The 21,009-nt window shown below is 40.5% G+C and overlaps 1 protein-coding gene across 1 annotated transcript; it reads left to right on the forward strand.

Annotated features, from left to right (window-relative positions):
* Positions 1–11,087: 11,087 nt before the first annotated feature.
* Positions 11,088–17,931, forward strand: LOC147543960 (uncharacterized). Its single transcript, XM_086634855.1, has 6 exons — positions 11,088–11,373; positions 11,469–11,598; positions 15,715–15,959; positions 16,566–16,656; positions 17,471–17,537; positions 17,606–17,931. Exons 2-6 carry the CDS (start codon positions 11,525–11,527, stop codon positions 17,657–17,659), a joined length of 531 nt encoding a protein of 176 aa, XP_086490981.1. The 5' UTR covers positions 11,088–11,373; positions 11,469–11,524; the 3' UTR covers positions 17,660–17,931.
* The last annotated feature ends 3,078 nt before the right edge of the window (positions 17,932–21,009 follow it).

The following is a 21,009-nucleotide window of genomic DNA, read 5'->3' on the forward strand; positions in this document are numbered from 1 at the left end:
GGATATAATCAGATATTGATGCACCCAGCCGACCAAGAGAAGACTGCATTTATCACTGATAGAGGCATATTCTGCTACAAGGTTATGCCCTTCGGGCTCAAGAACGCTGGAGCGACCTACCAGAGGCTAGTCAACAAGATGTTCTCCAACATGTTAGGAGACACCATGGAGGTCTACATCGACGACATGTTGGTCAAGTCCTTGATCGCTGATCAACATCTCGAACATCTCCAGCAGGCTTTTGATGTCCTAAAAAGGTATAACATGAAACTCAACCCCACAAATTGTTCTTTCGGTGTGTCAACAGGAAAATTTCTAGGCTACATGGTTACCCAGAGAGGCATTGAAGCAAATCCTGACCAGATCCAGTCGGTCATCAATATCCCTTCTCCTTCCTGTGTCAAGGACGTCCAAAAACTGGCTGGCCGAGTAGCTGCTCTAAGTCGCTTTATCTCACGATCGTCAGAGAAGTGGCATCACTTCTTTTCCACCTTACGCAAGTCCAAAGAGTTCAACTGGACTCCAACTTGCGAAGAAGCACTTCAGGATTTGAATAGGTATTTAACCACTCCACCTTTACTTTCGAAGCCTAAAGAAGGTGAAAATTTATATATATATCTAGCGGTCTCTGAGACTGCTGTAAGTGCTGTGCTTATTCGAGAAGAAGAAGGTAAGCAATTTCCTGTTTATTACGTTAGTAAAACTTTGCTCGACGCCGAGACTCGCTATAGTCAGCTTGAAAAACTCGCATTGGCCTTAGTCATGGCAGCTAGGAAGTTGAGACCATACTTCCAGTGTCATTCAATAGTTGTAGTCACAGCCTTTCCCTTGAAAAACATACTTCATAAACCAGAGTTGTCTGGGAGACTTACCAAATGGGTCGTAGAATTAAGTGAATATGATATAACCTATCGGCCTAGGACTGCCATCAAGTCCCAAGCATTAGCCGATTTTATCGTTGATTTTTCAGCTAACACTTTGCCACAGGCCGAGAAGGAACTTTTGTGTCTTACAGATCGAAGCAAACAAAAGTGGATCTTGTCTGTAGACGGCTCAAGCAACATGAACGGGGTCGGTCTAGGCGTGGTCCTCCAATCTCCAGAAGGAGACCTGATCCAACGTGCCATTAGATGCAGCTTCAAAGCGACCAATAACGAAGCAGAGTACGAGGCCCTTATTGCTGGCCTAGCCCTTGCCAAAGACATGGGTATTCGACACCTGGAAATCAGGTCAGACTCCCAACTGGTGGTTAACCAGCTTCAAGGAACTTACCAAGCCCGAGACGCCAAAATGACAGCCTATCTGGCCCATGTAAAAGAAATGCAAGTCGAATTCGAAGAAATTTGTATAATCCAAGTCCCTCGACTTGAAAATGAGCACGCCGATGCACTGGCCAACTTAGGATCCTCCATCCAGACTAAAGCAGTTCAGACTATCCCTCTGGTCATCCTCGAGTGGCCAGCTGTATGGAAGTCTCCAACTTCCCAAGTAGCCAGTACAGATCTAGCTGATAATTGGACGACTCCAATACTCCGATACTTAACGAATTATGAGCTTCCAGAAGATAAAAATGAAGCGAGGAGACTCCGAGCCAAAGCTGCGCGGTTCACTATACTTGAAGGCCAGTTGCTAAAAAGATCATACTCTGGCCCATACCTCAAATGTGTCACTCCTGACGAAGCCAGGTACGTACTAGCAGAATTACATGAAGGTGAGTGTGGTAATCATGCAGGTGGTCGCAGTCTGGCTAACCGGGCCCTCACGGCTTGTTATTACTGGCCAACCATGAGAACTGACGCTTCAAATTTCTCTAAACGGTGTGATAGTTGCCAACGATTTGCCCAATCCTCTCATTTGCCACCTGAACGCCTAAACTCAATTTTATCACCTTGGCCTTTCATGAAGTGGAGGATGGATATTGTAGGCAAACTTCCCACAGCCCCAGGGCAACGAGTATACATGCTAGCCGTTATTGACTATTTTACCAAGTGGATCGAGGCCGAAGCCTATCACCAAGTTCGAGATCGAGAGGTAAAAAATTTTGTCTGGAAAAATATTATTTGCAGGTTCGGAGTCCCGAAAGAGATTGTCACAGACAACGGGTCTCAGTTCATTAGTTTTGATTTTCAAGACTTCTGTCAAAATTGGGGGATCAAACTCAGCTTCTCTACCCCGAGGTACCCCCAATCGAATGGCCAAGCAGAAGCTTCGAACAAGACTATCATAAAAACTTTGAAGAAAAGGCTCAAAAAGGCTAAAGGAGCGTGGGCAGACGAGCTACCTGGAGTCCTCTGGTCGTATCGAACCACTGCTCGAACTCCAACTGGCGAAACACCCTTCTCCCTTGCATATGGTTCAGAAGTTGTTCTGCCAGCCGAAGCAGGACTCCCATCAACTAGATCCAAGTGGACTAGTGAAGAAGGGAACTGGGAACAACTCAACCATAACTTAGACACTATCGACGAGTTACGAGACTTGGCAGTAATCAGAAATGCAGCCTACCAACAGAAGGCAGCTCGCCACTACAACAAAAATATCAGGGCTCGAACCTTCAAAGTGGGTGACTGGGTACTTCGAAAAGTATTCCAGAACACTAAAGAAATTGGGGCTGGAAAATTAGCACCAACTTGGGAAGGACCCTACCTAATAACTAGAATAGTAGGGCAAGGTGCATACAAACTACAAGCCAAAGATGGACTCAACATCAATAATAGCTGGAATGCAACACATCTTAAGTTGTATCATTTCTAAACTCTAAACTTTTTGTTTAAATTTTATCTCAAACACTTTACTGACTTAAGCATCGGAGAGTCGGTGGCTACGCCACCGACTAACCCTATAGCTCGATTTTTTGCAGGGTAAAGCATACAGCTGGAATGTAACACATCTTAAACTGATAGAGCATACGGCTGGAATGCGACACATCTTAAGTCGTATCACTTCTAAACTCTAAACTTTTTGTTTAATTTTTTCCTCAAAAACCTTACTGACTTAAGCATCGGAGAGTCGGTGGCTACGCCACCGACTAACCCTCTAGCTTGATTTTTTGCAGGTTAGAGCATCTTACCCACACAAACAGATGTCTCGCCAGAGGTGTATCTCTAACCTTCCAAAACTCCACCTCGAAAGTTTATATTTTAAAAACTCTACTAAGTAACTTTTGTACTGGAGGGTCGATGGCGCCACCATCGACCTCCCACCCAATTGCAGAGCGACCACGAACGACAGGGGGACAAGCATGGGTGGAAAACCAAACCTCCATCATCCACCAGCTTCAGTCGACTCAAAAGATAACAGTCTGGAAAAGTTGATTCAACTTCTAGACCAAAAGGCGTGAAACATTCCCCACCTTCAATCAGGGACACAAAAATTATCAATGATCCCTCGGAAGCACGAACAAACCAAACCATTCTCAAGTCTTGCACAATCCAAGACTCCATATAAGGTCAAACAGTGTTCATCTCAACTTCCATGAAGTACTGAATGTATTCACTACTTACTTTTATCCTTCCCTCTATTGATAGAATATTACTAACTTGAGCGTCGGAGGGTCGATGGCGCTGCCATCGACCATCGTTTTTGTGTGCGTACAGGTCGCCTCAGGGACAAGCAGGAGAAGCACAACCTTCACTCATCCACTGACGCTAACCGACCGGTAAACAACCTAAGTCCAGAAAAACTATTTTTCTACACTTAGGCTGGGGGGATAAACGGTGCCTCGGATTCCCTCAGAGCCAAAGCAAGACTAGAGCTTCGATCTTACACTTCAAACGAAAAACACAAGACTTCTACGGGAAATCAGTACTTCCTAGAAGCTTGTTGTCACTTCAACGAGGCAACAAGGTCCACGCTCGAACTCTAATAGGCCTAACAGGGACAATGTGACACCAAAATGCAAGCTGAACTTCCTGCATAGCCGTGTTAGAGACCAGAGCAATCATCCTCAAACTTCTAGACGAAGAACATAAGACCTCGACGAAAGCACAATTATTTCTAGAGTCTTATTGTCACTTCAACGAAGCGACGTGGTTCACACTCGATCTCCAGGTTGTCTAACAGGAAGTACTACTACATCATACACCTTCTTACACCCCCATTTCAGCCACACAATACACAAGACGCCACTTATCTCACTTCCTCTATTAATTGCTTTTATTTAACTCTCTTTACACATTGCAGTTCATGTGGGCCGAGACGTCTCCCAGACTCCACCCTGCCTAAGGAAGGTTCGAGATAAACACAACCCGAGGAATGTTAATGCCTCGGATGTTACCTAAAAACAACAAAAGAGCTCAGACCATCGAAATTATCAAAGCAATAAAACGACTTGAAAATTTCACCTTCTTCCCGAAAGAACACGACCTCGAGCTCTACATGACAGAATTACGCCTCAAGACTCGACTCCAACTACCAAGTCTCAGAATTCTACCATTCCAGAAGAGCGCATTCAAAGATGCTATCCCATGGACAGCTCTGTAGACAACAACGCAATCCCGAAGGTCAGGCTCAAAAAGAGCACCCTAAAATTTCATCCACTAGGCTCGGGATTACAAACCTCAAGTCTAAATTACTTTGTAATACTTCTTACTCAACTCATTTTTGTTACATTTTCTTATGAGTACCTTTTTGTTTTTTGAGTGTTTGATTGAAGTGACTTGAGTCATAAAACTCATTGAAGAGATCATCACCCTTACAAATATTTGAATGTCAAGACTACAATTCTACTGATAAAAACCAAGTAAAGGAATGTTAGAACAACAACAAGGTATCACAAAAAGCCCCATGGGCGTCTAAAGTTGCATATGCCTTGAGGGCGTTTAATACACGTCTGGAACACAAAAACAAAGCCCCATGGGCACCGAGACGACACGACTTGCCTCAAAGGCATCGAAAATACGTCTAAACAAAAAACTACCCAACATCAAAGACCTGATCAAGCATCTGGTCCATCTATAGTATCATCATGAGAGTCGTACCCGTTCTCCCTTCGCCATTCCCTCCAGTTCTCCAACTCGTCGTTTATGACCCAGGTTGTATGGAGACCGCTCTGGTACTCCTTCGCCATCTCGGCTCGAGCACGTAATGCCGCGGATTCTCCCATCTTGAGAATGTTTGTTGCACAGTCACTATGCTTCGCCTTGAATCCTTCGGAAGAAACATTCAACTCCTCATGAGAAACCTTCAACCTCGACATTTCTTCCTCAAGCAAACTAATGCGAGCCTCAAGGGCACTCTCCTTGTCCTTCCCCTTCGAGCGGTCCTCCTTCAACTCAGCTACCTGCTTCACGTAAGAAGAAATGAGCCTCTGGGCATGAAAGATCCCAGATGCAGCCTGCAACAAACGTAAAAATACATCAACCACTCTATCACCCAAGGGGATAAAAGTTCGAGAGACACAAATTATTACCTGGACGCCGCCGATGGCCACGCGCCTCATCGCCTCCTCATCACCCAACTCGCCAAGGAAGTCGACATCACCATCCAAGTAGTAGAGATCAGACAATCCTTGCACAAAGGAAGGGTCTTGAAACACTGACGCACCCTCGGGCACTTGAGTACGATAATTACCCACTTGAATCGGCATAAAGGTCGCCTCGGGGCGAGCACGCTCAACCGAAGGGCCCGGCTCGACCGAGGTAGTCGAAGGATCGACTGGCTGAGATGCAGCAGAGCGAAGCTTCCTCTTCTTTGCGCCCTTAGCAGCAAGTTCCTTTGCCAAGGGCGGAAGAATGCTCCGTGGAGGCATATCGTCAGCTAAACAAGTCAAACAGAAAAAAGGTAAGTGAAACATAATGCAACTATAACTCGTTAGTTTAAGCAAACGATGTACCTATTGGAACGACAGAAAGAGGGCGAGTGATACGTTGGTGTCGAAGGTTTGTCGGACAAAGAAGGGTCGTCCAATCTCTCCTCTCGACCTCTAAGAAAGTGAAAGCCTCGAGTCTAGACTCGGCTTCCTCGAAAGTCAGACCGTGGCGGTTGCCCTTCTTCACACCTAAGCAGAAGATATTCAGGCGACAAAGCTCTTTACTTAACAAAAATCAGACAAACAACGCATGCATAACTCACAAGGGCGACGCCAGCCAAGTGGAAAATTCTGCTCAGTACTACAGCCAAACATGCCGCGAACGAAGAAGTATCGGCATTGCCAATTCCTGTCATGTTTGGTCAAATTAAGGATGGGGTGGACCATACCGCTGCGAATCTTTAGCTGATACCGACCGCGGTCTTAGTGATTCTCTTTCAAGTAATAATACGCGCAAACATCGACCTCGTCTACATCTTGCTCCTCCTTTTCCGCTAAGGCAGCTAGAGCTAACAACAACCTCCAAGTGTTCGGCATGAGCTGAGAAGGGGCTATTTTGTACCGAGATAGCACTTTGCAAACTAGGAAAGGCACGGGATACCTAAGGCCCGAACGGAAGCAATGCTCGTAGATAGCTGTCCAACCAGGGGGACTGCCCCAACTGGCAAGCTTGTTAGGGCGAGCCGCCCTAATATCGACTTCGGGTGGAATATCATACTTATGTCGCAATCCACTAACATATTCGTCATCAAGTATCGAAAAACAACACCCCTCTGGCATATCCTCTACCTCGACACTACACGAGTCTGAGGCACCCTCGTCGTTGTCATCAGTAAGGCACATGCTCGGGTCCTCCATCCTACAAGTCATCGACGGAAAAGGGTGAACAATTGCTTCCCACCTAATGCCAAGGCATACAAACTTTTGTCTGGAGCAAATCCAACAAATATTTGCACGTATGACTCGCAAGGGAACCAATACTTAGTCCAACTAGACTATATTTGGTCACTTTAGGACAACCAAAGTCCCGCTAAATGGATTGAGCCAACACTTAGTCCAGCTAGACTATATTTGGTCTCTCTAGGATAACTAAAGTCCCGCTAAATGGATTGAGCCAACACTTAGTCCAGCTAGACTATATTTGGTCTCTATAGGATGACTAAAGTCCTGCTAAACTTTAAATGGCTAGGCTTCTAATGCTACCATAACACCTAAGAGACAAGCCGACACTTAGCCATCTAGACTACTTCAAGCAAATTCAAGACCAATATTCCATAAATAGCAAAACATGAATTTCAACAAATATATTATTTCATAAAGATTCAAGCATCAAAATCTAGCTTAAAGCATGCAAAGGAAAAAATATCGAAAGCGTGGGAAGAACATATGAAGAACATGGGAGAAACAAGCAAAGAATATAAAGAACATGAAGAATAAAGGTAAAAACCAAAAATCTTACCTTAAATATCCAAAGCAAGCAAAATCCCTCCACAAGTTGCTCCAAATCCTCACAAGTTGCTCCAAGTCCTCACAACACAAGTGAGGGAGTGAGGGGTCCTCACTCCTTTATATAGGGGTTGGGCTACAAAATGAGTGGTTCACACCCATTCACATGTAACATCACCATGTAGTACTATTACACCCACAAAATTTACTTTGTCATATAGTTGTTGAGACCCCCCACAAAAAACATGTGTTGCCTATTTAATTATATGACACTTGAACACATTTGTTCACACACATATATGTATACTACACATGATAGATGTACACATACGCATGTAATTATATATACATATACCCACATATATATAAGTATTTATACACACATATTTATATTTGTATATATACATGCACCTTTATGTATATATATATATATATATATATATATATATATACTATACTATACACTCACATGCATTAAAAAAATAAAAAAATAAAATAAAATAAAATAAAATAAAATAAAATTCCCAGGCCGCCAAGAGGCAGTTTGGAAGAAAGTCCTCCAAGCTGCCTATAGGCGGTCTGGAAGAAAAAATTCCTCCAACCCGCCCAAAGGCAGTTTGGAGGAAAAAATTCCTCCAACCAGCCTCTGGGCGGTCTGGAGGAATAAGTCCTCCAAACCGCCCAAAGGCAGTTTGGAGGAATTACCTCCAAACTGCCCATGGGCGGTTTGGAGGGATAATTCCTCCAAGACCGCCCAGAGGCGGTTTGGAGGAATTGCCTCCAAACTGCCTTTGGGCGGTTTGGAGAATTTTCCCTCCAAACTGCCCATAGGCATTTTGGAGGGATTGCCCCAAAATGCCCATAGGCAGGTTGGAGGCCTTTGCTCTGACATCGCCCAATTCTCTAACTTTTCTTTAACAGCGGTGTCTTGGTCTGTCCGACATTCGTATAAAATCCTTCAATTCGTAGATTAATTTTAGGCCCGCAGACAATATTTTGACATTTCATATATACAAATAATGGTCTCAAATTATCCGACGAATTACCAAAATCTTTAGGCCAACACAATAACGGTTGAAATTAACTGAACTATGACTCCAGTACGACACTGGATTTGGATGATCCCTCGACGCTACCAACCTACTCTCTAAGTGAGCAAATCATTAACTTAGAGAATGGGGGACAAACTGTAGTGGTCAAAAATCGTGTTGGGCCCACTTCGTCTAAAGGTCGTCTAGACCGAGCCTACTTCGAACAAATATCATTTGGGCCCGACCCACTTGTCTACTAGTTGGACACTCTCCAACGTGGAATTCGGCCAACTAAAGGTCCAAATGTCTCTAAGCCCTTGTGAACGTCCATCTAGACGAACAATAACCCATTAAAAGTTATAATGCTCCAAGCACCCCTTGGTCGCCCTCAACCGAGCCTGCCGGATACCGAGTCAACCTCAACTCCAGAGACCTCGCCACGTACTCATCTGACGAAGTCGCTCTAAAACCCCACGTCGCCTTAAGTACCGTTAGGCGATCTCAGACTACAAAGGGTTTAAAGTCGAGGCGGCGTAATCGTACGATCGAGTTACTCCAGGTGACAGATCGACGGCCAAGAATGAGTCTCCCTTAGGGTTTGGGGTCACCCTCGACCCCAATTATCTCGGATCTAACAGACTCCACGAGTCCATGAGTCGCCTATAAATAGAAGGAGACTCAGATTCCAAAGGCATCGAATACCGACTAGAAAACTACAGAACATTCTTCTCTCTCTCTCTCACACATTTAGTATCTTCTGATCAGTGCTTTAGACGACGATAATCGACCTTCGAATTCCAGAAGACTTGAAGGGTAATCTTCTAGGGGATCACTCTAGACGACGATATTACATCTTCAAGCTCCATCACCCTTGAAGTCCTTCTGAAGTCCTTTCGAGACGACCTCTCGACCTGCTCCAAGAGATCAATCTGACCAACTATCCCGTAGAGTCGAAGCTCCGGCCACTCTACGAGTCTAGCCACCCTCCGACGATACAACACGGTGACACCCTCAGCATTCAATCGTTTAAATACTTATCTTTTATAGTTTGCTGACTTGACCGTCGGAGTGCCCTTGGCAAGACACCATCCCGGTGTCCCCAAGACTTCACGGTTTTACTTGTTTTTGTCTGTCTACAGGTCCAACCGGAACTTCGTCCATCTCGAGGTCTAGAGCTCAAGTTGTCGGTGGCCCACCAATCGACGATCTATTAATTGTGTGATTTTCTACCGTCCACAGTAATGCATCTGGATCTTTTGTATCATCGTCATCATCATCATCATCATCGTTCACATCTTCATCATCCGTCTTAGACAGAACAACGGGTTTACCTTCAATTAAAAGACCACATATGCGATGCACATCCTCTAACGTGATCGTCATCTCCTGAACGGCATGTGGAAAGTATTTGTGTCCTCGTACCACCGCTCTGTAAATGCCGAGAGTAGAACACGATCTAGCTTGACGTATGAATATTTGGCGATGTGGGCCAATCCCATGTTCCGGACTCTCTCTCGAACACTTTGACACTCAGTTTCCAGGTCCCACCCATTCTTCTTCTTCAAATCAGTACCCACAACTACGGCAGACGCATGGTTGTGTAACTTCAGCACCGGCCACTCTTGAAAATAAAAAAGATATTATTTTAGATTGATGATTAACAAAATTTTATCATAACTACTAAAATTAGAATATAATATTTGCTTACCGGTTTGTTCCAAATCGTATAAGCAACATGATTCTTGAAACAAGGTAGAAGCGCACGATCTATCGGACCTCCAGAGTACGGGTCTGAAAATGAAGATGACCCTCCTACTTCTGTTTCTATTGTCGAAATAGGAGGCTCTGTTTCGTTCTCATCTCCTTGCGTTCGTCGTTGCTTACGTGGTGCCATAATAACTTTTGAATAATACGCGGATACGTGATGCACAAACGATAAATAATCAAAATATGTTTTCCTTCTAAATTATTATTCAAATATAGGCACGTATCGCTACAAAAAAGATCATTCAAATAATGAAGGAAAAATGATGAGAAAAATAAAGAAAGATTAAAAAAAATAACCCCAGCTCTCGGATCAGTTAATCCGGGGCCTTTCAGTCCGAAACGGATTACCAAGTCCGTGACGGACTAGATGATGAATCCGTCCGAATCGTTCCAGCAGCTTAGATATAAATCTAGGGCAGTTTCTATGGGCATAAAAAACTCACACAAATGGCTTTATATATGTTCGAAATGATATAATACAACATTCTAAACATGTTACAACACACTATCAACATCCCCGATCAATCAAACAACAAATTTATTCAAAAAAATTAAAAAAGTTAGGGTTTTTTAACCAACCTTGAAGGAGCAATTGTAGCTTGATTTCAACTTCGTCTCCACCAAATGATGCTTGATTCTAAGACTTAGAGAGTCAAATGACTTATTCTCAACAAAATTTGAGGGAGATTCGTGAGAGTATGAGCGATTTGGTGAGGGTAGAATTCGATTTTTTAAGAACAGAGAGAAAATTTCAAATTCCCAATTTGAATGGATTTTGTGAGAGATGGATGGAGGGGTTAGGGTTAACAGACAAAAGACCGGTGCCTACATAGTTGATTGGTGCTATCAGAGAATAGAGCGGTTAGGCCTGGTGCTAACAGAGATGGATGCTAAGAGCTGTTTGGCCAGGTGCCTTTAGAAGCACCATTTCCTCATCTTGCACTCATGATGAAAGAGGCTCTCTATTTTCACGTGGCTTTACAAGTGGCCGTTATTTCATTTTGTGTCGGAAAACTACCGATTATTTTTTACCGTCCGGACTCCCGAGAATCACTCATATTCGTGTTTATCATTTCTTCACATTCTGTTGGTATGGGTTCCTCTCCCTTGGCTTCCCCTCCAACTCATTCTCTCTCTAAAAATATTATTAATTAAGTTATCTATCCCTTCTCTTTTACGGTAATAATCAGCCATATAATTAGAGAGAGAAAGAGAAGGATTAGAGAGAGAAAGAAAGCCCTTTGGTTTCTACCAACCGAAGGGTGATCAATTTCAGGAAGGAGGAGCCTCTTTGATCATTTTTAATGAAATGGAGTTACAAAGGTACTACTAATATTGTTGTTTTAAGAATAATTTGTATCTATTATTTAAAATTATATATATGACCTTCTAAAGTTTATTTATGAAAAATTTTGTAGGATTTTGAGGTCTTTCTTCCTGGATTTAACGCTTCAATGGAGGAATCTTTGATTTGATGTGTATTTGGAAATATATGTTATTTATTAGATCAATTAAAGCTTGGATCTGTCAGATTATCGTATACATGGGGTAAATCGGTTCTTCTTTTTCTCCCTTTTTGTTTATCTCATTCTCTGCATTTAAATGTATTGATTGATTTTTTCTTCTTCTTTATCTTTTGTATTTTTTTTTTTGGTATTTTTTTGTTGTTTGTTTTAGTAGTTATGCCTGAATTAATTTCTCTATCTCCAAAATTTGCATGATTTGCATAAGATTTGGGGAAGATTTCTTTTTAGACATGGAAATGTTGGTCTTATTGAATATTTATCTTAAAATATCTCCCAAAATAGGACACAGTATTGAATGATTTATTTCTATGTACAAAAATAGTTTGTATTCCGGGGATGGGAAAGTAAAGGTCCTATTTATGTGTCTTCCTAGCTTGAGCTCTAATTGCACACTCTAAGAGCATCTCCAACGGGACACTCAAACTCTAAAATTTAGAGTGTCATTAGATTTTGGAGCGTTTCCTTAGAAAGCGTCTTCAATGGGACACTCAATTAGAAACTCTGTGATGACGTGGAGAAAGTTATTTATAGATTCTCAAATCCTCTTAGGCCATGTTTGGCGCGCGGGAATGAAACGTCATTCCCGGGAATCACATTCCCGTAATGCGATTCCCGGGAATCAGATTATTTTGGTTTAATGTTTGGTTCGACCAGGAATAGGAATTTCATTCCTGATGGATTCCTAACTTGTTGTTTGGTTTGTGTAGGAATATGAATGTAATTTTTCAAGAAAATCCTGTTATATCCTTTTACTTAAACTACGTAAATTATAGGTCAACTTTGTTATATATATATTTTTTAATTAGTATTGTCTATGCAAAGTTATATATATGAAATAGTAACGTAATACACTAATTTAAGTTGTATTTAAAGATTTATTTAAAATAAATAAGGTCTCGACTAATTTTTTTAAAACGTTATGAAATCGATTTTTAATGAACAAGGAGCAAGAGAGAAGAATAAAAACTAGAGATATGGAGAGAGAGAGAGGGAGAGTTACGTTCGAGCGAGAGACTAGGTGGGAGAGAGTGTGTGTGTTCCTATGGTGGTGGTTGAAACCCTAGGTTTTTAATTTTTTAATAAAAATATTATGAGAATGACGATTTTAATATTAGTCATTCTAATATTTTATCAAGGATTGTTTTGTCAAAAAATATTAAATCAAATCATTCCCGGGAATGGGAATCACAAACCCACCCCCCTCCCTGGGTTTGCTATTACCCCATTTGGGGGGAATCCCATTCCTCCGGGAATAGGATTCCCCCTGCATTCTCGCGAGCCAAACACTAGTCGGGAATGTGATTCCCAGGAATCACATTCTATTCCCACGCGATTCCCGCGTGCCAAACATGGCCTTAAGGTTTGTATGTGCCACCTAGGAAAAAGACAATCCAGAGATCTACTTTTCACATTTGACACCCAAGATTTGTAGAGATCTTCTCGAGTCTTGCGCTGGAGATGCTCTAACATCTCCAATACAACTCAATCGTAGAAACTCCTTGTGCCATATAAGATTTTTAGAATTTTTCATACAAAAACCCTCTATACTACAAAACCCAATTTGGATCTTTAATATGATGTTGCAGTAGTTAAATAGAGATATCTTATGAGGGTGCACTAGAAAGAGAGTGTCCTTTTGAGATATCTATATTTTCCAACTCAACATTTCCTATATTCTTTATTAAATAAAAACCAAAAACATAAGAAGGATAAACCAAAAAATCATAGCCAAGAAACTGCAATAAAAATAATAATCGTACATAATAAAGAATTAAATAGACCAAGAGGTAAAGTTTTATTGATCGGATTGAATTTATATATTGATTTCACATACAATTTACATAATGGAAATACTGAAATAGGACTTCTACTCGAATTTGTAATAGATTTCACAAGAGGTACAATTAAATAGTTTGCCTTCTTCGTCCCCGTCTACTCGAATTTTTGGAGAGATGGCAGAATAAAACCCTAATTGAAGAGGGAGAAGAAAGAAACGGATAGTGATTAAGAGAAAGAGATGAAAGAAACACTCGGTGATTAAGAGAGAAGAAAGAAACACATGATGTTCTCTCATATTATTATTGACGGTTTATTGTGAGGATAATTTATCGAGGGGATGTAAAATTTATTGAGGAGAGTTAGCAATAAAAGAAATTTTTCCACTTTTTCGCTTCTTTGTCAATCTCGAGGTAAATGGAGGGTTAAGATTTAAGCATGGAAAAAAGGATCTTTGGGTTTTGTATAAGTAGTGGGTGAACAATATTTTTGTATTAAGTGGGTAATAGATATAATGGTGAAGAAGCTAGAGAAAATGGAACAAACGGATGAGATTTGTCATGGGTTTGTCTCAGCATAAAACATTCTGTTTTGTATAATAGATTTTGATTGGTGGCTTTACAACTTCTTCCTCGTGTTCTACAACCTTTACCACTATGACATATACTCCTTGAACATCTTTTACATATGCAATGAATTCATCCTTTGTCTTGCACATAGTAAGAAAAGAGTTCGTAGTTGGTGGGGAAGACTATTTGTTGTAAACCTTACTCCCTTGGGGAAGAACGAGAATTTTGTGCTCCTTCCAGTGAAATGCGTATGTGTTAGCTCGCCCTTTGAAGGTACAATCGATATCCCGCTAACATGGCCGGTCAAGTAGTATATGAGTAGCATCTAGTCGGTTACGTCACATAAGACGTGGAATCAATAATAACGAATACTTTTCCACTAGCCGTACACTCTGATTGACCGTCTTTTGCTGGCTATGATCTTTTTTTTGTGTTGGTAACACCGGGTGTATCATGCAAGCTACATGTTCACCCTTTCTTCTGCGTACTCGTAACCTTCATATTCTTCACCACTTACCTCATCTTCCTCTTCTATCTCTTTTTCTCTGTTTTCATCCACCACATTCATGACTTCCTACTTCAATTGGGACAGTTACTTGAGATACGCCCTGTTTCACCGAAATTACTTTGAAGATTCATTTGTTGTAATTAGGTTTTTAATCGGTCATGCGAAAGTAACATTCCATGAAAACACTCTGATGACAGAAACAGAGGAAGTGAAAGAAATTGAGTAATTGGTCAGAACATTCACCTAGAGGGAGGGAGAAGTGATAATTTGGGCGAGATCCATTTTCAATAGTTGTAATTTTAAATCCTAAAAATAAATGTCACATAAGAAATTATTTTGGGATTTAGAGTGTTGCATTGGAGAAGCCTTTGAAATAGAGGATCTCATGTTGCCAAATAGGAAAGAGACAAATTATAGATACTCTTTTAGAACTTGACAGGGATGTCTGGAGTTTTGCACTGGAGATGCTCTAAGGCTGCAATTGCAGAAGATATTACGTTAGTTGTGTGTCTAAAAGTCATCTCTACTCTTGTAGAAATATTATTTCATTAGTATGCTTAACCAGCAATTTTATACATATTTTATCCTAAACAAACAACTTTGAAGAAGTAAATCGTAGATTGACACTTTAAATTGTAGATGTAGGTGTCGTGGTGAAGTATCTGACTAACCTTTCCGGTATTCAGTTGAATACTGAAAATGATAGACTAGAACCAGTCCATTTGCACTACCCTAACAGACTAAATATAAAACTAATTAACCTTAACAGTTCCCCTGGACATTACTTGTTTCACATTTCTATTGTTGCATATGGGTAGAAGTTGCTTACGAAGTTGTCATGCAATTTATGATGTGACCAGTCATTAGATGTTCTTAAAAGATTTAGGTTTTGGGTGAGGAAAACCATATACCTCCATGTTTATCTATAATAGAAGAGTTTTATAATGGATGGGAAGAAATAACGTAAACATGAAAACAATCCTAATTGTAGTGTATAAGTATCTTGGAAATATATATGAGAACATTTCCCTTGATTTGTATCTTGGGTAGGGATATTTGATTTGAGTCCCACTTTACCCTTATTAGTTTTACATTTTTTTTCTTGTTTCAAATGGGTAGGAGTTGTTTACGGAAGTGGGCATGCATCAAGTGATTGGTTTGGTCATTGTTTTTATTAATGTTCGCCACTAGCATTCCAGAAATCTAATCTCAACACTCAACATATTATCATTTTTGTGCTGGTACTAATCAACAATGTGGTTAAACCTGATTTGCAACAGAACAGAGGTTGTCTTGGATGCTGTAGTCTCCCTCCATACATCAACTCAGCTAAAGGAGTAAGAGGACAGCATCGAGCTGAGAGAAAGCCCAGCATTTTGGAAGATTTCTGGAGTACCACAAGCACATACGAGATGGACCATGGAGTTCAGTCTCAAAGTAGCCTCTCATTAATTTGCACGTCAAACCTCACTTTGGATCCACACAGTAAAGCAGGCAGCACGAGCAACCCTACTCAATTTGTGAATCATGGCAAGTTTATATTCAGTTAACTGGTTCTATTCATGAAAAGTAACACACGATAATCTGAACGTATTATTGCATTGGATGTACCATTTTCACCTTTCAAGTGCTTTTATTCTCTTTTCCAAATGGATTGTGATGTTAAGTGAGTTTTATTTTAATTCATCAAGGGGAATAGTTTACTGGGTTCTCCTCTAGAGTATTATCCTTCTTTTCCTGGCGATGGTGGTACTTCATGCCTCTGATCTTTCTTTTTTTGTTTTATGAAAAGTCACAAGCTAGATTATATTCAAGAGGCTTTCCTTAATCTTTGATACTTCGTGACTTTTGCGTTCATGACAATGCTTATAAGTATATAAGTATATTGGTTTTTTTTAACATTGCCCAAATTGTTATTGTTGGATCTTTATAAGTACTTGTTTAGCTTCCTTTTTCTTTAAGCTAGTTATAGATAAACGCATCATACATAAAATATATTTCACTTTTGTTTCAAACAATTTTAGTTGTCTTTTCAAAAGTTCCTTGTCATCTTCTGAATTTAGAAATTTGGTTAGCTGCCCTTGGCAAACATGTTATATACATACAGAGTACTGAACCAGAATCAACTTCTTTCAGGTTTCCTTCTGTGGACTCAAATCAGGGAGCAATGGGTGGGAAGTAAAAAGCCTGAGAACCGGCCACAGGAGGGCAGGGAACCCAGATTAAGGTGTGTGGTTTTTTATTTCCTCATGGAGCCATAGTGACAATACTATGCAAAAACTTTTACCTCATTCACTTCTATGTAAGTAGATTCCATAAATTTATATCATGCATTTTTACTTGCCTCTTTCAACATCCTAAGTTCAAAATCAAATACATGAATAACATGTATGATCTATTCAGATGGAAGGAAATTAGAATAGAAATGTTGTAAACAAGTAATTTGCTTGCAAACTATTTTCCTATGTCTGGTTGACAACTACAATTCTATGGTATATGGTCCAATGGAATTGTATGTTGTAGCAAACCGTTCTTTTTAGCAGGATGTAGCAAATGTTTCTTATAAATCAAATTTCTCCATCTAATACATTGTCGGGCTTCAAGTTCTTCAAACCAATCTTTATTAGACAACCTAAAAGTTCGTTAGTTTCTGCAAACACTTGTCTCGTAGAAATTCAGTTTCAAAATGATTTAAGTTTGCCCTAGATCATGAATTGTCTATCAAGAGATACCATTATCGTATTTGGGTGTAGCAGTGTTCTAGAAATCGCAGGTAGTTAGTTATAAACCTATAAGTGTCATTTTCTTGATCCATTTCCTACTCTTACATTTTGGTCAAGAAATTGCCCCACCAATGACACGACGAGACTTTTGTACTTTTACTGCTTTGTCACCACATTACCAATACGGTACCACTTTATCTAAATGATAGTCACAGGACTGGATCTCAATATTCCTTCAATTTTGAAGGAATACAAGAAAGTCTTCTTAATTGTAGGTGTTCGACGGAACTTAATTGCATCTACTTTATGGCATTGCAGTTGGAATGCGACATATGACAGTTTGTTAGGGACTAATAAACCCTTCGTGCGACCTGTCCCTCTCTCTGTAAGTCTCTCTCTTCATGCTGTAAATTTTTGTTGCGTTACTTTTTTGATTGGATCCTTCCTTGGCAGGAAATGGTAGATTTTCTGGTGGATATTTGGGAGCAGGAAGGAATGTATGATTGACTCAAGCCAACCCGAGACCATCTAAACCGACCACCACCACATTGCAGCCACTTGAGCATTTCCCTACCTTGAAATTGGATCATTTTTTTTTCTTCTATCACTCCTTTTTTTCTTTTGTGTGAAGGTTAGCCTTCTCTCTGTATTACATGTACACTACCAAAAAAAAAATTATGAAGTGTTTGCTGCATATTCGAATATTGCTTTGACAAATTGTAGGGCAGATTTGAGTGAAGTTATTTGAAGTCTTGCCTTGTTGGCTTATACACCAAAAATTTCATCTACAAGGGGAAAAAAAATTAGCTCAGTAATATTGTGCTTAGTATTGTCTGAACTTTTGTGCAGAGTTGTTAATCTGATTGTAGTGTGAGAGTCAATGAGGGAGTGAAATGTGATTTTTCTTTTTTCTCCTTACTAATGAAATAAACAAAAGAGTTGATGTGAATTGATTGAGCTTGCAACAAGAATAACGGAGAAATAATGAAAACAATTAAGATTGCAAAATCTTAACACTAGGGAACTGTAAAGCAATATGTAATCAACCACTAATATCTTGTTAATTTACTTAATTATGTTACAGGGTCATTATTGTAATTTCACAACATTGAATATTCTATAAATACAATGGTATCTGCCCTAGTTAGGGCATCTCGACTCAATAGTGTTTGCATGGTATCAGAGCTTAGGGATTAGAGCTCTCTCCTACTTTTCAGTGCCGCCATCCCTCTTCTTCTTCTTCTTCTTCATTTCTTCATTTCTTCACTACCTCTCATTCTCTTTACTCTTCTTCATCTACTCTCTGTTTCTTCCTTTTTTTTTCAAATGGCAAGCTCAGCGGCTAATCAATCATCTCCTACTATCAATTCCTCAAATCCAACCTCTTCCTCTGTTTTTGCAACCTTCCCCACCCCCACTAACATTTCTAACTTAATCTCCATTCGTCTTGATAGCTCCAATTATCTTCTATGGAAAAGTCAGCTTCTCCCTGTTCTTCACTCTCAAGATCTATATAAGTTTGTCAATGGTGATTACCCTCCACCACCTGAGTTTTTAACCTCTCCAACTGAAGGTACTTCTTCTACAATTCCTAATCCAGACTTTGTTTACTGGTATCGAATCGATCAAATGCTCCTATCATGGCTGAATGCCACACTCACTGAACCCATTTTACCTCAAGTCTTGGGGCTTACTTCTTCTAGAGCTGTCTGGCAATCTCTTGAAAATACATTCTCATCCATTAACTCAGCTAGACTTATGAATTTGAAATTGCAACTTCAAACTACCAAAAAGGGATCCCTCTCTGTTTCAGACTATCTTCTTCGCCTGAAAACCTTATCACACTCTCTTGCAGCCATTGGACATCCAGTGGCTGATGATGAGATGGTCCTCATCATCCTTTCTGGTCTAGGCCCTGAGTATGAAAGTTTTGTCACCTCAATGACAACTAGAATTTCACCCCCAACCTCCTCTGAACTTCACTCTCATCTTCTTACTCAAGAGTTTCGTCTTCAACTTCTTAACCCCATTTCCTCTCAACCAACAGCTCTTCTTACTCAACAATCTCAATCTCCTCGACCTTCCTTCTCACCTAACAGAGCATATCGAGGTCGTTCTTCTTACAGAGGGGGTTATCGAGGTTCTCACAGAGGATCCTATTCAACCAGAGGAGGTTATCAACGTCCCTTCACTAACTCTGTTTTAGGTCCTCCACCAGGTCGTCCAGCTATCATTTGTCAATATTGTGGAAAACATGGCCACACAGCACGCCAATGCTACAGCCTTACTCGATCACATGACATTGCTCAGTCCTTTGCTGCTCTGGGTCTTGACTCTCTCTCATCTGATCCCAATTGGTACGTCGATTCAGGAGCCACCTCCCACATTGCCTCTGATAATGTTTCGGTTCTTTCTCGTTCTGATGTTCCTGCTCCAGACCAGGTAATGGTGGGAAATGGAAATACAGCCTCAGTCAGTGGTGTTGGTAATTTTTCTCTCAACCCTCATCTCACACTTAAAAATGTCTTAATAGTTCCTTCATTTAATAAGAATTTAATCTCCATTTCTCAATTACTTCGTGATTTTAACTGTATTGTTCTATTCCATCGTAATGGATTCTTCATTCAGGACCTTCCCACAGGGAAGATACTCCTCGTCGGAACGATTGAGGATGGTCTGTTTCGTCTAACTCCTGCTCCTTCACCATCACAATCCTTCTTTACTCAGTCCCTCTCCAATGGCAGTCGCACCTCATCAGATGTTTGGCACTCACGTCTCGGTCATCTCAATTTGCAGAGTTTAAATTACCTAATTAGCTCTAATGCTTTACCTTTAACAAAGTCTGTAATGACAAACACTAAGTGTATTAGCTGTATTGCTGGAAAGCACCATCAATTTCCTTTTACCTCTGTTATTCACTCTACTACTAATCCAAATGAATTGATTCACTCTGATCTGTGGGGTCCTTCTCCCTCTATCTCTGCTTCTGGATTTCGTTTTGTGCTTTTGTTAATTGATGATTTCACACGATTTACTTGGCTCTATTTTATGAAAAATAAGTCTGAGGTTGAACAACATTTTCGAAATTTCAAGACCATGGTTGAAAATCAATTTTCAAAACCAATCAAAATACTACAAACTGATGGTGGAGGTGAATATATCAGCAACTCCTTTGCTTCCTTCCTTCAGCAACAGGGCATTATTCATCGAAAATCTTGCCCTCATACAACCCAACAAAATGGGGTGGCTGAGAGGAAAATCAAACATCTAGTCGAAACCTCCCTATGTCTTCTTCATCAGGCCTCTGCTCCTTCTTCCCTCTGGCCTGATGCTTTCCAAACTTCAATCTATATAATAAATCGGCTACCAACTAAAATTCTTGATGGTATTTCCCCCTTTCAAAAATTAACAGGGAAACCACCTGATTACACATTTCTTCGCACCTTTGGGTGTCGCTGTTTTCCCCTTCTTACCCCCTACAGATCATCAAAACTTGATTACAAAACGAAATCCTGCATTTTTCTAGGTTATAGCCCTGCCCATAAGGGCTATCGATGCCTTGATGAAGCCTCTCAGCGTGTATATATTTCGAGAAATGTTATATTTGATGAATTGATTTTCCCTTTTTCGCTTAAATCTCAACGGTCGTCTTCTCCCTCTTCCTCTGTTCTGCCTCCTTTAAGTATTACTTGGTTTTTAAAACCAGCACTCCCTCTCTCTTCGTCTCCTGACCCACGAAATCAATCTATCCATTCAATCCATCCACAACCCGATCCATACCCACTACCCAATACCCTTCCACGTGTCCCATTACAATCAAGTCGACCGTTAAGTTCTGAGGGACCACTTCGGTTGTC

This window comes from Eschscholzia californica, unplaced genomic scaffold (genome assembly GCF_041429995.1).
Source record: "Eschscholzia californica isolate CP2 unplaced genomic scaffold, dmEscCali1.0.p SCAF_4, whole genome shotgun sequence".
NCBI classification, from domain to species: Eukaryota; Viridiplantae; Streptophyta; class Magnoliopsida; order Ranunculales; family Papaveraceae; genus Eschscholzia; species Eschscholzia californica.

What these genes read in the sequence shown, in the direction of transcription:
- LOC147543960 (XM_086634855.1), top strand. Translation starts at nt 11,525, where the DNA reads ATGTGTATTTGGAAATATATGTTATTTATTAGATCAATTAAAGCTTGG. An exon ending in CAGATTATCGTATACATGGG is followed by an intron (nt 11,599 to 15,714) that starts GTAAATCGGTTC and finishes GCAACAGAACAG; the next exon opens with AGGTTGTCTTGGATGCTGTA. An exon ending in TACTCAATTTGTGAATCATG is followed by an intron (nt 15,960 to 16,565) that starts GCAAGTTTATAT and finishes AACTTCTTTCAG; the next exon opens with GTTTCCTTCTGTGGACTCAA.